The following is an 18,344-nucleotide window of genomic DNA, read 5'->3' on the forward strand; positions in this document are numbered from 1 at the left end:
CACTCTGAAGGTCTTTATGATAACGATTTCATGAAAATGTTAATGTATGCTGAATGATTTGTGTATTCAACCTTCAACGAAAGTGGTACACTGTATTTAAACTATACATCATACCAGCATCATAATATTGTCATAAACATGACATAATGACCGGTATTATGATATATGTTAACATAACAGTTAGTCACATGGTTAGCTGTAGTGTAGGTTACGTCATCACTGTGTCATAAACATGGGAAGTGTAAAAGAAAACTGTCCTGATGTTTATTTTTGTAAATTATGACATTATGTAAGAACCTATAATTAGAGTAAAGTGATCTATACTCTGCTTTATATCATAGCACCTAATCATACCCTAATTCCAATTGGCACGTTTACTCCTCATCTCTCCACTGCAATATCCAACGTTGAATGTTCTAGTGCAAAATGCTGCTGCACATGATCCAGACCTTATACCGGAAATGTGAAGCACTACAGTACATGCAATAGATTGTAGAAAAAATGTCATGAAAGTTTAGTGGCTGGTGGGATAATGTTATAATGACAATATTATACTAATGAAATGAGCATTTTACTTCAACTTAAGGTACAGTGAAAAACTCATGACATTTCTCATGGTTATGACACAGTTATTGTCAACAGCTAGCATTTGGGTAACACTTGTTATAACAGTTTTAGATACCTTGTCACTATTATTACTCTGTTATTATGAAGAGTTCAGGTAAAGTGTTACTGATTCAAGCATCATGCCAATAGCTGCTGACAGCTGGTTAGATGCATTGTTCAGTGGAGACAATTTAGACATTTTCATTTTACAGCATGGAAAAACAAGCAGTACAAGTGTTAACATGAATGTAAATAAAACCCCTACAAATACATAATGTACATACTACCTCAGGTCATTATGTAGTGTTTACGTTCAAGGTTGGAGGTAACTTTGGTTAACAATTCAATTATCTTTCACAATGAAACCACAGATGTTTGGGCAGATCCTAGCTTGAATAGGTGTCATATTTGTCATGCACTGAACCCATCTGATGACATTTTCTTAAAGGTAAAAAATATACAAGCAAATATTTAAGACAATGTGGCTAGATGGGAATAAACACACACAGATAAGCATATGATTCATTATTCATGTAAAATGTGTGCTCTCACCATTGTACCACAATAGGATGTAAATATTTGAGAGCAAAAACATTCAAAATGAAAGTGGATAATGTTCGCATTCTAAGTAAAATATTAAATGGGGCATATGATAGAACTGCAATGCATTTAATGTGATAATGCTCACCAAAAAACCACTATTAGCATAATAATAGTTCAAAATGTTTTCATTATCTTTCTTTCCTTCTTTCTACACTGTATTACTGTACATACATGATCAAAGATGAGTGTCAGAGTGAGTGTTTTCTTCAAAAAATACACATGTACATTTTACAGTAAAGGACAATTGAACTACTTTCACATTTGAAGTTCAATAAACACTGCATAGATGACTGTATCACTAATACATATGAAGGTCTTTATCATAAAATGCCTCAATTCAATAAATAGTACATACATATTTTAATTGAAACAACTATTTCTTCAATTTAAATATTTTTTTGTATAATGCCATATGAAAGATGTCATGCCAGCCTGATTCCCACATTATGGAAAAACAGTTACAGTGCATCATAAAAAACAAATAGCAGCAAATGTGGTCACGTTCAGAGAATAAACACATTATATATACAAAGGTATGTGGACAGCCCTTCAAATTAGTGGATTCAGCTATTTCAGCCACACCCTTTGCTGACAGGTGTATAAAATCGAGCACACAGCCATGCAATCTCCATAGACAAACATTGACAGTAGAATGGCCTTACTGAAGAGCTCAGTGACTTTCAACGTTGCACAGTTCGTCAAGTTTCTGCCCTGCTAGAGCTGCACCAGTCAACTGTAAGTGCTGTATTTAGTATTTATTAGGGATGTGGAAACGTCTAGGAGCAACAACGGCTCAGCGGCGAAGTGGTAAGCTACACATACTCACAAAATGGGACGCTGAGTGCTGAAGCGCGTAGCAGATAAAAATTGTCTGTCCTCGGTTGCAACACTCACTACCGTGTTCCAAACTGCCTCTGGAATCAACGTCAGCACAATAACTGTTCGGTGGGAGCTTCATGAAATGGGTTTTCATGGCCGAGCAGCCGCACACAAGCCTAAGATCCCCATGCACAATGGAGCAGTGGAAACGCATTCTCTGGAGTGAATCACGCTTCACCATCTGGCAGTCCCACGGACGAATCTGGGTTTGGCGGATGCCGGGAGAACGCTACCTGCCCCAATGCATAGTGCCAACTGTAAAGTTTGGTGGAGGAGGAATAATGGTCCGGGGCTGTTTTTCATGGTTCGGGCTAGGCCACTTAGTTCAAGTGAAGGGAAATCTTAAGCTACAGCATACAATGACATTCTAGATGATTCTGTGCTTCCAACTTTGTGGCAACAGTTTGGGGAAGGCCCTTTCCTGTTTCAGCATGAAATTGCCCCTGTGCACAAACCGAGGTCCATACAGAAATGGTTTGTCGAGATCGTTGTGGAAGAACTTGACTGGCCTAAACAGAGCCCTAACCTCAACCCCATCGAACACCTTTGGGATGAATTGGAACGGCGACCGCGAGCCAGGCCTAATCGCCCAACATCAGTGCCCAACCTCACGAATGCTCTTGTGGCAAGTCCCTGCAGCAATGTTCCAACATCTAGTGGAAAGCCTACCCAGAAGAGTGGAGGCTGTTATAGCAGCAAACGGGGGACCAACAATGAGATGTTCGACGAGCCGGTGTCCACATACCTTTGGTCATGTACTGTAGAAAACTGAGATTTTATTTAACAAAAATTAAATACATTGCAAATGACAACATAAATCATGATTTATTAAAAATGCAAAAGGCAAAGTAAGGCTGAGAAAATCTGTCTGGCAACAAAATAAAAAAGAGAATGGCTAATTTGGGCCCCAGTAAACAATGAGAAAAACATGTTGGCGCATACATAATGACTGAATATATTTTAAAGCAATGCCTCCAACTGCAAAACAACAATTTCATGGCCCTTTAAGGCATTCCACCCCAATACCATTTATCAAGGTTATTGAATGCCTTGTACTCCTTGTGCCTTCTGAGATAATCACAAGCGAGGCATGTGTGTTCGGCCCAGAAGTATGCCTTTTTCACCTTAAAGTGCCGTCGCCACTCAAAGTATCTGAGATACATTTCCTCATTCTTGTCCAAGAGCAGGAGATAATCAGCCAGCTCTTTGGGTGAGGTGAAGTCATCCACATGGATAAAGGCTCCCCCCTGGACAAAGTTCTCATAGTTTGGTCTTGGTGGGCCTAAAACCACAGGCACCGTCCCTACAGAGAGTGGGTTATACAGTTTCTCTGTGATGTAGTCTTTGTGAATTGAGTTCTCAAACGCCAAGTAGAATTTACAACTGGCGATGGTAGGAAAGTATTCTTGATCTGCAATGTACTCTCCAAAGGCTTGTCCGTAAGCATGAACCTCAATATATTTGTAGAGCTCGTTGTAGTACTTCACTCGCACGTGATCCTGGTTCCAGTTGCTGACAATCCAGCAGATCAACTTGCTTTTGCTCGGTGGCACGAAATCCTCATCCCCTTGGGCCGTCACAATCGACCCGTAAGGCACTTCGATATCAGCATCCTGACGATAGTTCAGAGTTAAATTGAACAAGTTTTCAATTCCGGGCAGCTGAGAGGAGTGGGATGGTGACTCTAGGTTCATCCATATCCACTTTTGGAAGGAGGGACGCTGAAGGGGGGGCAGGTTGGAGAGATCAGTACAGATATCCCTGTGATGTATGACGACCCCATCTGACTTATTATATAGGTTCCGATCTGCTGTGATGAAACAGCCCTCAATGTTGAACAGAGAGCTGCAGATACCCAGGTCATAGGTCTGTCCAAAGGGCCAGAGCCAGACAAGTACTGTGGTAAGGTTTTTGTCACCCTTGGTAGAGAAGAGGTTTTTAACTTGGATAGTGGATGCTGTTGACTCTACAGGACCTGATAGCCAGCTAGTTGACGGTTTAAAGTACATCAAAAACAAAGTCACAAAACATCCCAGTAGAAAGGTGCCAAGTAGAAAGGGTCGCAGAATTCTGTGGAAAGATGCAGATGGCATACTCTGTCCTATAAAGATATGTAAAAAAAAAAAAGAAGAAATTACATTAAACTCAAATCAGTATATTCCTTAAAATTTAATCAAAGTTACTCTTTCCAGTGAATAAAAGGGAAGACTGCGAAATCGGCTACAATTTTGCCTAGAGGCCTGATGACACATTTTCAAGATTGTTTGTAAATGGGATATCTCGTGGCATCCTTGCCTCACAGTATGAGAGGGCCAACCATTCAATTTATAGTTTGGCAAATATTTTTGTCATGGCGCGTGCAGTGTGAGAAGTGTGACGAGGCAATTTGTGAACAGGCACACTAGATTCGCTCGCCGAGTAGGTGGAGTTTGCAACTAGGGACCGAAAGAATCCCTCCAAACGTGAAACTCTGCTGGCCAAGGTAGATCAAATGCGCCTTTCAACAATCTGCAATAACCAATAGATATAAACAAACTATGGTACGAAAGGTACAGGGCAAATCCTGAAAGTCAACTTGCACCACGCTCCTGAGTGGCGCAGTGGTCTAAGGCACTGCTTTGCAGTGCTAACTGTGCCACTAGAGATCCTGGTTCGAATCCAGGCTCTGTCGCAGCCGGCCGCGACTGGGAGACTCATGGGCGGCGCACAATTGGCCCAGCGTCGTCCAGGGTAGGGGAGGGAATGGCCGGCAGGGATGTAGCTCAGTTGATAGAGCATGGCGTTTGCAACGCCAGGGTTGTGGGTTTGATTCCCACGGGGGGCCAGTATAAAAAAAATATATATATATATGTATTCACTACCTGTAAGTCGCTCTGGATAAGAGCGTCTGCTAAATGACTAAAATGTAAAAAAAAAAATGTAAAAATGTTGTGTAGTGTGGATTGAATAAAGACTGCAAGACGTGGAAGCTTTAACGTACAGTGTGAGATGCTTGGGCTCGTTTGCGATTGGTAAAAATGCATAGTCTCTCCCTGGTATACATTGCAATCCTATAATTATAATCCGGATTTTCCATCTGTAGATGTTCTACAGCTGGTCATACTATCAACAAACTATCAGTTGATAAGCAAGTGCTTGCTAAGGTTACGGTTAGAATAAGGTTTGGATAAGGGTTAGGGTTAGTAAATAGTTTGTTGACATGTTAATGATAGTCCATCTGTAGATGCTCTACAGACTATCCTAATAAAGTGTTACCTATAATTCTTCAATCTAAAAAGGTAAGGTAACATTGAATATGCATTATATCATTTTACTATGAGTTACATCAAATCAAAAAATAACTATTCCACACCTGGTAGATCTGACTGTGTGCTGAAATCCAGGCAAGGAAATAAGTCATGCCATTCTGAAGGTGCAGCTTCCACATTGGCTCAGCAATGAGATTGCTCTTCTCTGCGTTTGAATGAAGTGTTGCTGCACACAGTTGGAATAAGGTCCTTAGTCGTCTAGTGAATTTGGTCTGATTTTGAGTTCCCAGGTCATCTCATTGATGTCTCCTTAGGAAAGAGAGAATAAGTGAGGTTACAATAGTTTGTTAAAGAGACAATCTGCAGTTCAAACAATACCCCGCTACTGTTTTTGGGATGGAGCTGGAGAAATTCATAAACGGAGCTATGGATGTGAGGACTGACCATCCATGAGATCATAATTATAGTTTTAACCATGTTGAGGCTATACAGTGTTTATTTACAATTACATAATTTACAAACAATGGAGTAAAACAAGCTTGCATTTGTAGCAATCGCAGATTGCCCCTTTAACCCCCTAGAGTTGATTGACACACAGGTAATAAAAAAATCCCTATCAAAATCCGTCAGTTTAAGCTAGAGATATGTTTTTTTGCATTGGATGCGTCCACTAATGTTACCACTCTATGGAAAGGTGGAAATTCTCAAGAACACGATGGTGGTCTCGGTTTTGTTCTACGTCACGGGACTCGTCTGAAGGTATCCGGTACCGGTTAAAAGATTATGGGCTCCCGAGTGGCGCAGCGGTCTAAGGCACTGCATCTCAGTGCAAGAGGCATCACTACAGACCCTGGTTCAATTCCAGGCGTCGTCTGGGTTTGGCCGAGGTAGACCGTCATGGTAAATAAGAATTTGTTCTAACTTTTTGGGTAGTTGTGAACCTACCCAAAAAGGGGTTAAATATGTGTAAAAAATAAATAATATATATATTTCCTGACCTTTCTTATATCTCCTAGATATAGGACAAACACTTAAAAACCTTGTTTCTATATAGGACAAACACTTAAAAACCTTGTTTCTTTTTTTACTGTCTTTTTTTGTGCCATTTATGAATGTGTTATTCAATGTGTTTCTTTGGCCTATAGTAGTACCTGAAGGGGTCCTAAAATTCCAAATCAAATAGCTAAATGATCCATAGTATGACCACCTTAAAACTATTTCATATGTCAGCTTAGACCCCCCCCCCCAAAAAACAACTTAGACTTCTAAGAATTAAATAAGGTTATAGACTTGCATCACTGAAATAACTTGTTTATATATATATATAAATAACCTGGGACTAAACACCTCCCTCTGCAACTGGATCCTGGACTTCCTGATGGGCCGCCCCCAGGTGGTAAGGGTAGGCAATAACACATCTGCAACGCTGATCCTCAACACGGGGCCCACTCAGGGGTGCGTCCTTAGTTACCTCCTGTTCACCCACGACTGCGTGGCCAAGTACGACTCCAACACCATCATTAAGTTTGCTGACGACACAACAGTGGTAGGCCTGATCACCGACAACGATGAGACAGCCTATAGGGAGGAGATCAGAGACCTGGCAGTTTAGTGCCAGGACAAAAACCTCTCCCACAACGTGAGCAAGACAAAGGAGATGATTGTGGATTACAGGAAAAAGAGGGCCGAACACGCCCCCATTCACATCGACGGGTCTGTAGTGGAGCATCACCAACAAACTATCATGGTCCAAACACACCAAGACCGTTGTGAAGAGGGCACAACAACACCTTTTCCCCCTCAGGAGACTGAAAAGATTTGGCATGGGTTCCCAGATCCTCAAAAAGTTATACAGCTGCACCATCGAGAGCATCCTGACTGGTTGCATCACTGCCTGGTATGGTAATTGCTCAGCATCCGACCATAAGGCGCTACAAAGGGTAGTGCGTACGGCCCAGTACATAACTGGGGCCAAGCTTCCTGCCATCCAGGACCTACACTACTGGTCAAAAGTTTTAGAACACCTACTCATTCAAGGGTTTTTCTTAATTTGTACTATTTTCCACATTGTAGAATAATAGTGAAGAAATCAAAACTATGAAATAACACATATGGAATCATGTAGTAACCAAAAAAAGTGTTAAACAAATCAAAATATATTTGAGATTCTTCAAAGTAGTCACCCTTTGCCTTGATGACAGCTTTGCACACTCTTGGCATTCTCTCAACCAGCTTCACCTGGAATGCTTTTCCAACAGTATTGAAGGAGTTCCCACATATGCTGAGGACTTGTTGGCTGCTTTTCCTTCACTCTCCGGTACGACTCATCCCAAACCATCTCAATTTGGTTGAGGTGTGGAGGCCATGTCATCTAATGCAGCACTCCATCACTCTTCTTCTTGGTCAAATAGCCCTTACACATTCTGGAGGTGTGTTGGGTCAATGTCCTGTTGAAAAACAAATGATAGTCCCACTAAGCGCAAACCTGATGGGATGGCGTATCACTGCAGAATGCTGTGGTAGCCATGCTGGTTAAGTGTGCCTTGAATTCTAAATACAATCACTGACAGTGTCACCAGCAAAGCACCATTACAACTCCTCATCCATGCTTCACAGTGGGAACCACACATGCAGAGATCATCCGTTCACCTACTCTGTGTCTCACAAAGACACGGTGGTTGGAACCAAAAATCTCAAATTTGGACTCATCAGACCAAAGGACAGATTTTCACCAGTCTAATGTCTATTGCTCGTGTTTCTTGGACTAAGCAAGTCTCTTCTTTTCATTGGTGTCCTTTAGTAGTGGTTTCTTTGCAGCAATTTGACTATGAAGGCCTGATTCATGCAGTCTCCACTGAACAGTTGATGTTGAGATGTCTGTTACTTGAACTCTGTGAAGCATTTATTTGGGCTGCAATCTGAGGTGCAGTTAATTGCCGATTTCTGAGGCTGGTAACTAATGAACTTATCGTCTGCAGCAGAGGTAACTCTGGGTCTTCCTTTCATGTGGCGGTCGTCATGAGAGCCAGTTTCATCATAGCGCTTGATGGTTTTTGTGACTACACTTGAAGAATCTTTCAATGTTCTTGAAATTTTCCGGATTGACTGACCTTCATGTCTTAAAGTAATGGTGGACTGTCATTTCTCTTTGCTTATTTGAGCTGTTCTTGCCATAATTTGGACTTGGTCTTTTACCAAATAGGGCTATCTTCTGTATACCAACCCTACCTTGTCACAACACAATTGATTGGCTCAAACGCATTAAGAACGAAATAAATTCCCCAAATTAACTTTTAAGAAGGCACACCTGTTCATTGAAATGCATTGCAGGTGACTACCTCATGAAGCTGGTTAAGAGAATGCCAAGAGTGTGCATGGGTGGCTACTTTGAAGAATCTCAAATATATATAGTTTGATTTGTTTAACACTTTTTTGGTTACTACATGATTCCATATGTGTTATTTCATAGTTTTGATGTCTTCACTATTATTCTACAATGTAGACAATAGTAAAAATAAAGAAAAACCCTGGAATGAGTAGGTGTGTCCAAACTTTTGACTGGTACTGTATACTGTGAATCGCCCATAAGTTTGAAAAAAATCAAGAGTTTTAGGCCATATCGCCCAGCCCTATTTGTGATGCACATATGGGATGTGCACTCTTATCCTGTTTGGGTTGAGCCGGCATATTGCTTCTTCCAGACAATCATGTCCACAATCCTGTCTGTCTGCCCTGGAGTTGCCGTATATGTTGACTAGGTGACAGTTATTATGTATGGGGAGGATGCAACCACACATGACAAGCGGATAATTTATTTATTAACCTTTATGTATTCAGGGTAGCCCAATTGAGACCAGGGTCTCATTCCCAATGGTGCCCTGAGTACAAACATTGTCAGAACAGGAAGAACAATTTACATTATAATTAAGAATACAAATAACCACAAGGCACAATCTCAACACCACAATTTCAACAAAGAAACCACTACAATCAATCAAAACACCTGCAACCCTCAATTAATTAATTAACCAGTCCTAAACTGCCCTAGCGGCACCAGGTAATCAGGAATTGTGTAGGTTATTCCAACAATGGGGGAGGGGAGTATTAAACTAAAGAAGTATTAACCTAAATTGGTCAAGACCAGATGGACCTCAAGAGTTAACCAATCCTGCGAGCAGGTTTGGTAGCTCATTCTTTTATACGTTAGCAATGAAGTTAGGTACGTTGGAAACTTGTGTAGAAGGGCTTTGTAAACAAAAAGGGAGTAATGAATTGATCTACGGGACCAGCCAACCTTTTGATACAGGATTTAGTGGTGAGTATTAAAACTGTCATCAGTGACATAACAAATGGCGCTATGGTAGATGGCATTCAAAGGTTTAAGAGTCATGGCTGCTGCAATCTGGTAAATGGTGTCACCATAATCAAGAACTGGCAGGAAAGTTGACTCTACAATCTGCTTCCTGCTATTTAGGGAGAGGCAAGATCTATTTCTAAAAAAGAACCCACTTTAAATCTTTGCTTTTTAACTAGCTCATCCGTATGTTTTAAAAACATTACATCTTTGTCAATCCAAATGCCTAGATATTTGTAGGCGGGAACCCGATCAATGAGAGAACCATCCAATGAATAAATATGTAGTCCATCTGAAACATTCTTGCGAGAACTAAAAAACAACATTTATGTAGTCTTGCCCGCATTAAGTAAAAGCTTTAAACCAACCACGGCTTTCTGTAAGGTAACAAGGTCAGATTGCAGCTCTGACATAGCCTGGTCAACTGTTGAGGCAATGGCATACATAACAAAAAAACAAAAAACAAAAAAAAAGTGTTGTCTGCATACAGATGAATATTACAAGTTTTAACAGATAGACCAATGTTATTTATATAAATAATAAAAAGTACAGGTCCCAGTACCGACCCCTGCAGTACACCTTTTGTAATGTCCAGGAAACTAGACTTAACACCATCAGAGATCACACATTGAGTCTTGTCTGACAGATCATTTTCAAACCACTTGCAAGAAGCCTGATCCAGGCCTATTTCAGTCAACCTTGAAAAAGAATGTGATGGTCAACGGTATCGAAGGCCTTGGAAAGGTCTATTAATAAGGAAGCACAATGATTTTTATGAACTAAGCAGCTGAAACTGTGCTATGTCCAGGTCTAAAACCATGAGGAATACAGTGAGAAGTTAGAAAAGTTCTTAGCTGAAAGTTCGTCAGGGATTCTAAAACTTTGGAAATGCAAGATAATTTGGAAATTGGACGGTAGTTATGTAAGTCAGAAGGATCTCCTCCTTTATGTAGGGGGAGGACGTGCCACTTTCCAGATCTTAGGGATAACACCAGAAACAATTGTCAATTTAAAAATATAGGTCAGTGGTTCTGCAATAAGTACGGCAGAGAGCTGCAGTAAGAAGGGATCAAGTGAATCAGCCCGTTTTCTTTTTTATATCAATCTTTAGCAAGGCACTTAGTACATCATAGGGTTTCAAAGGGTTGAAATTAAAATAAAGTATGTGAGTCTGTTAGTGCATCATTCTCTACAATCTGTTCGGAGGTGACTAAAGGACTCCCTCTAGTGGGATGAGATTAATTTTCAGACATTATCCTTTCAAACAGGTGGCCAGCTGTTTGACCACTTTCCAGAAGTATGCTAGATTACCACCACTCTCTAACACACAATTCAAGAAATATGTTGATTTAGCTTTTTTAACCAGGGATAGTGTTGTATTTCTCAAATGTCTGAAGGACTGCCAATCAGATGTAGAATTAGTCCGTCTAGCCTTAGCTCAAACAACATTTATTTTCTGTAAATTGTTAGACAATTCATCAATTACATCTGTATTTTACCCTTTGTTTTTTGTACGGCACATGTTTATCTGCAATAGAACTAAACAGGGAAATAAAACAATTAAGGGCCTGATCCGAGTCAGTGATAGTTGACACAACCCCCCAGTCACTCAACCCCAGCTCAGACAAAAAAGAATGCTAATTAAATTCCAGAAATGTCTCTTTGTAATAATGTGTGAGCGAGATTTAGGTAGTTTAACATCTCTTATACAGGCAACGGGACAATGGTCACTGAACTCATTGGCAAATATCCCTTTGGCTGTAAACTTCTGAGGCAGAGGGCGGGCGATAAATTCCCACTACCGTCAGATTGGCATTTTTACCATCGACTGTCATGTATGCATTAATGCATAAATTTTTTAATCAAACAATAAATGTAACTTTGTTTTTTCCAATCTAACTGCATAACAACAATGGTAATAATTGTATTTGAATGGTAAATCTCTTGATAAACTGGGTAAATTAAGATGGCATAGGCCTACTCACAATACAGGTGAATGCATATTCAAATCCAATGTTATTGGTCGCATACACATATTTAGCAGATGTTATTGTGGGTGTAGCGAAATGCTTCAATAGGAGTGTGTGCATGTGGAGTCTATGGTGCTACAGATGACAAACAATCTGTTAGCCTTCCAGTTGGGACTTATATTAACTTACTGATCAACAACATTTGGGTCATTCTCACAAACTGTCCAAAACAAAAAAACACAATTTGGTCTTGAATCACTGAGATTAGGATCTGTACTTATCTATTTTTTTTAATCAGATATTATTTAACCTAACAGTTTTCGAAGTCCAAAAATGTAATGAACAAATCATTATTTTATTTTTTACATTGCCCTCTTAATGAAAAGGCCTGAGTTAAACATAACACTGAAAATATGAATATTTCAAATGAAATTATAAAATTTTCCTAATTTGAGCTACTTTCCGTAATAGAAGGCCAAGTGAGGTAAAGGGGGTGTTTGAGAATAAGAACCTCATTCTGAAGGCATATAAGCAAATACATTTACTTAACTTGCTCATCTACGGACTACTACTCTAGATGATGCATCATGGGTGAATAACACTTTATTTGGTGAAAGCTATGATCCCTTATTGATGTCACTTGTTAAATCCACTTTAAAATCAGTGTAGATGAAGCGGAGGAGACAGGTTAAAGAAGGATTTTTAAGACTTGAGACAACTGAGACATGGATTGTGTATGTGTGCCATTGAGGGCGAATGGGCAAGACAAAATATTTAAGTGCATTTGAACGGGGTATGGTAGTTGGTGCCAGGCGCACTGGTTTGTGTCAAGAACTGAAACGCTGCTGGGTTTTTCATGCTCAACAGTTTCCCGTGTGTATCAAGAATGGTCCACCACCCAAAGGACATCCAGCCAACTTGACACAACTGTGGGAAGCATTGGAGTCAACAAGGGCCAGAATCCCTGTTGAATGCTTTCAACACCTTGTAGAGTCCATGCCCCGACGAATTGAGGCTGTTCTGAGGGCTAAAGATGCAAGTCAATATTAGGAAGGTGTTCCTAATGTTTGGTGTACTCAGTGTAGTTTCATGTAAACTTCAACTAGTATAATAATGTTATGATTTATGGACAAATTACAGCAACATACTTTGTGTTTTATTCAAATAAATTAGACATTTTTTTATAAAATGACCAGATAATTTAATTTGGGCGCAAATGTAAAATGTACATAAAATAAGACACTTTGCCAAAAACTAGACATCTTAGTCCTCAGAATGATACTTGATTTTTGCAGATGCATCATGGTTTTTGTAACTCAATTTGCTACAGACATTTTAAAACTGGTTTCATGAGAATCAACCATTTGCATAGAAGCATCACTCCAGCATGTCACGCCTGTAAGGAAGGACATCTCAAAATAACTTTGTGACATCTGCTGATGAAAAAAGTGCTTTATAAATAACATTTGATTTGATTGATTGATTGATCTCAAAATAACAGCTGTGTCTATATTAATATACAAATGGGTACTACGTAATGTCATGATTTGTGATCACGGATGCTTATGAAACAAGTATTTTTTGATAGGGACACATTTTTATTTTCAGCTGTCAGGACGCAATCTTCCTGCATGTTTATGGACCAAGAAAGGACCAAGAAAGCTGTAGATCAGCACACGTGTCATGAATTTCTCCGAAGCTGCCTCCTCTCCTTGTTCGGGCAGGCTTCGGCATTCGTCGTCACCAGCCTTCTAGCCACTGCCGCATCATATCTCATCATTCCATTTGTTTTGTCTTGTCTATTACACACACCTGGTTCATATACCCTCATTAGTATGTGTATAAGTGTTCCCTCTGCCCCCTTGTCCTTGTGGGTGATTGTTTACTGTGAGGAGAGTGTCGCTCGGTTGAGCTCCATGTACAGTGGGGAGAACAAGTATTTGATACACTGCCGATTTTGCAGGTTTTCCTACTTACAAAGCATGTAGAGGTCTGTCATTTTTATCATATGTACACTTCAACTGTGAGAGACGGAATCTAAAACAAAAATCCAGAAAATCACATTGTATCATTTTTAAGTAATGAATTTGCATTTTATTGCATGACATAAGTATTTGATCACCTACCAACCAGTAAGAATTCTGGCTCTCACAGACCTGTTAGTTTTTCTTTAAGAAGCCCTCCTGTTCTCCACTCATTACCTGTATTAACTGCACCTGTTTGAACTCATTACCTGTATAAAAGACACCTGTCCACACACTCAATCAAACAGACTCCAACCTCTCCACAATGGCCAAGACCAGAGAGCTGTGCAAGGACATCAGGGATAAAATTGTAGAACTGCACAAGGCTGGGATGGGCTACAGGACAATAGGCAAGCAGCTTGGTGAGAAGGCAACAACTGTTGGTGCATTTATTAGAAAATGGAAGAAGTTCAAGATGACGGTCAATCCCCCTCAGTCTGGGGCTCCATGCAAGATCTCACCTCGTGGGGCATCAATGATCATGAGGAAAGTGAGGGATCAGCCCAGAACTACACGGCAGGACCTGGTCAATGACCTGAAGAGAGCTGGGACCACAGTCTCAAAGAAAACCATTAGTAACACACTACGCCGTCATGGATTAAAATCCTGCAGCGCACGCAAGGTCCCCCTGCTCAAGCCAGCGCATGTCCAGGCCCGTCTGAAGTTTTCCAATGACCATCTGGATGATCCAGAGGAGGAATGGGAGAAGGTCATGTGGTCTGATGAGACAAAAATAGAGCTTTTTGGTCTAAACTCCACTCGCTGTGTTTGGAGGAAGAAGAAGGATGAGTACAACCCCAAGAACACCATCCCAACCGTGAAGCATGGAGGTGGAAACATCATTCTTTGGGGATACTTTTCTGCAAAGGGGAAAGGACGACTGCACCGTATTGAGGGGAGGATGGATGGGGCCATGTATCGCGAGATCTTGGCCAACAACCTCCTTCTCTCAGTAAGAGCATTGAAGATGGGTCGTGGCTGGGTCTTCCAGCATGACAACGACCCGAAACACACAGCCAGGGCAACTAAGGAGCATCTCAAGGTCCTGGAGTGGCCTAGCCAGTCTCCAGACCTGAATTCAATAGAAAATCTTTGGAGGGAGCTGAAAGTCCGTATTGCCCAGCGACAGCCCCGAAACCTGAAGGATCTGGAGAAGGTATGTATGGAGGACTGGGCCAAAATCCCTGCTGCAGTGTGTGCAAACGTGGTCAAGACCTACAGAAAACGTTTGATCTCTGTAATTGCAAACAAAGGTTTCTGTACCAAATATTAAGTTCTGATTTTCTGATGTATCAAATACTTATGTCATGCAATAAAATGCAAATTATTTGCTTAAAAATCATACAATGTGATTTTCTGGATTTTTGTTTTAGATTCCGTCTCTCACAGTTGAAGTGTACCTATGATACAAATTCAGACCTCTACATGCTTTGTAAGTAGGAAAACCTGCAAAATCGGCAGTGTATCAAATACTTGTTCTCCCCACTGTATTTTGTATTGCCGGGGTATATTTTCCCTGTGTGCCTGTTTTGTTCCAGTGCGCCTGGACTGTTTGACGCTATTCTGCGTAACTCTGTATTCCGGAATAAACTATGTATTCTGTGATTTACCCTCCTGCACCTGACTCCTTCAAATCACCCATCACAGCGTGTGCATTCTTACTTCTCAAACTATGGGCATATTTGAGTCATTCATACATCGTCGTTTAATCTTTATTTCCTAACCTCGCTCCTATTATTAGATATTATGCACATTTATGCCAGGACGAAATTATAAACAACTCAATTGGCCAGTTCAGCTATCTGTCAATAAATGGGCGGGTTGTAACTTGATCCTACTGCTACGATTGCATAGAGCGAGGCTAACTCTGCTCCCTTTCACATCTCCTCATATCTCTCTCCATCGCTTAAATATCACTTGCTGCTGTTTACTGCTACTATGAGAACTAGCTCAATGACGATTACATTTTCTACCAAGCCATAAATGTGCATAATATCTAACAAGGAGAGCAAGGGTTGGAAAAAAGATGAAATGACTATGCACGTTCTGTCTGAATGTCTCAAATCTGCCCATAGTTTGAGAAGTGAGAATGCACACACGTGCGCTGATCTACAGCTTTCTTGGTCCATAAACATGCAGGAAAATTAATATGTAGCTAAACCTATTTCCAACCTTTATTTAGGCATTTTAAAAACACTTCCTTCTTTCCCTATTACGACAATCTAATCTGACTGCTGCTGGTCAGATCAGCACACCAGTAAATAGCTAACATTACACTGCAAGTCAGATGGCTCGTTGCCGAAAATGGTGCATTTTAAAAATGATAACCACCTAACGTTAGCTAGCTACGTATCTGATATCTTAGCACCATGTTTATCTAGCCAGCTAGCTAGCATAGTAGCAAATATAGCTAGATAACACCACAGATGTAAAGGGTTAGTTATTGTAATCTTTGCTAACAGGTCACATATCTATCTGCTTAGCTAGCTAGCTTGCTTATTGCATGCATGTCCGGGCATGTCGACGAGGCTTACTATTAGTGAATTAACTAAACTAATATTTGCAACAGGAGTTCAATTTTGGTCACAATGTCAATTCATCAATTTCTCAATACTGCACCTTTCTGTTGGAGAATGAGCTAGCTTGTGGCTTGCTGCTGCTGAATTTCCCAGCTAGACATTCCTGCATTGTGCAGTGCTCGTGGCTCAGGTGGTGAGTAGCGGCGGGCATAGCAGCAGTTTTGCTATGTAGAGGGACTATCGGCAAAGCCACTAGAGAAGGGACGATAGCCGATAGACTGGAAAAGGCCAATATCGGCCAGATATATCGGTTCTGACATTCTCTAGTGTAGACTACAATGAACCAACACAACCTGACACTCATTGACAAGAAATTCCATCAACTTATTGGGCCTACACATGTCAGAGCAACATGACACCTCTCCAATGTCAATGCCATCCTAAATCTTCCAGAACTGTCCATGATAGGCCCATTCCTCCATCAGTCATCCCCTCAGGCAGAGGCAGAGACATCATGGAACTGGACTGCCACATCTCAGGAGGCCATTCAACAGCCAAAATGCAGTCTGGACATTTTTGGCATTCATTGTCCTCATACAGTGAGGGGAAAAAGTATTTGATCCCCTGCTGATTTTGTACGTTTGCCCACTGACAAAGAAATTATCAGTCTATAATTTTAATGGTAGGTTTATTTTAACAGTGAGAGACAGAATAACAACAAAAAAATCCAGAAAAACGGATGTAAAAATGTGTATAAATTGATTTGCATTTTAATGAGGGAAATAAGTATTTGACCCCCTCTCAATCAGAAAGATTTCTTGCTCCCAGGTGTCTTTTATACAGGTAACAAGCTGGGATTAGGAGCACACTCTTAAAGGGACTGCTCCTAATCTCAGTTTGTTACCTGTATAAGAGACACCTCACCACAGAAGCAATCAATAAATCCGATTCCAAACTCTCCACCATGGCCAAGATCAAAGAGCTCTCCAAGGATGTCAGGGACAAGATTGTAGACCTACACAAGGCTGGAATGGGCTACAAGACCATCGCCAAGTAGCTTGGTGAGAAGGTGACAACAGTTGGTGTGATTATTCGCAAATGGAAGAAATACAAAATAACTGTCAATCTCCCTCGGCCTGGGGCTCCATGCAAGATCTCACCTCGTGGAGTTGCAATGATCATGAGAACGGTGAGGAATCAGCCCAGAACTACAAGGGAGGATCTTGTCAATGATCTCAAGGCAGCTGGGACCATAGTCACCAAGAAAACAATTGGTAACACACTACGCCATGAATGACTGAAATCCTGCAGCGCCCGCAAGGTCCCCCTACTCAAGAAAGCACATATACAGTGGGGAGAACAAATATTTGATACACTGCCGATTTTGCAGGTTTTCCTACTTCAAAGCATGTAGAGGTCTGTAATTTTTATCATAGGTACACGTCAACTATGACAGACAAATTGAGGGGAAACAAATCCAGAAAATCACTTTGTAGGATTTTTAATGAATTTATTTGCAAATTATGGTGGAAAATAAGTATTTGGTCACCTACAAACAAGCAAGAATTCTGGCTCTCACAGACCTGTAACTTCTTCTTTAAGAGGCTCCTCTGTCCTCCACTCGTTACCTGTATTAATGGCACCTGTTTGAACTTGTTATCAGTATAAAAGACACCTGTCCACAACCTCAAACAGTCACACTCCAAACTCCACTATGGCCAAGACCAAAGAGCTGTCAAACGGCACCAGAAACAAAAATGTAGACCTGCACCAGGCTGGGAAGACTGAATCTGCAATAGGTAAGCAGCTTGGTTTGAAGAAATCAACTGTGGGAGCAATTATTAGGAAATGGAAGACATACAAGACCACTGATCCCTCGATCTGGGGCTCCACGCAAGATCTCACCCCGTGGGGTCAAAATGATCACAAGAACGGTGAGCAAAAATCCCAGAACCACACGGGGGGACCTAGTGAATGACCTGCAGAGAGCTGGGACCAAAGTAACAAAGCCTACCATCAGTAACACACTACGCTGCCAAGGACTCAAATCCTGCAGTGCCAGACGTGTCCCCCTGCTTAAGCCAGTACATGTCCAGGCCCGTCTGAAGTTTGCTAGAGTGCATTTAGATGATCAAGAAGAG

The 18,344-nt window shown here is 40.9% G+C and overlaps 1 protein-coding gene across 1 annotated transcript; it reads right to left on the minus strand.

Moving 5' to 3' along the window:
* Window positions 1-3,092: 3,092 nt before the first annotated feature.
* fut9a (fucosyltransferase 9a) lies at window positions 3,093-4,184 on the minus strand (the record flags this gene model as incomplete). Its single annotated transcript, XM_084144433.1, has 1 exon — window positions 3,093-4,184. Exon 1 carries the CDS (start codon window positions 4,179-4,181, stop codon window positions 3,093-3,095), a length of 1,089 nt encoding a protein of 362 aa, XP_084000559.1. The 5' UTR covers window positions 4,182-4,184.
* Between the last annotated feature and the right edge of the window lie 14,160 nt (window positions 4,185-18,344).

The sequence above is a fragment of the Coregonus lavaretus genome, assembly GCF_964263955.1.
Source record: "Coregonus lavaretus genome assembly, chromosome: 27".
NCBI lineage: Eukaryota > Metazoa > Chordata > Actinopteri > Salmoniformes > Salmonidae > Coregonus > Coregonus lavaretus.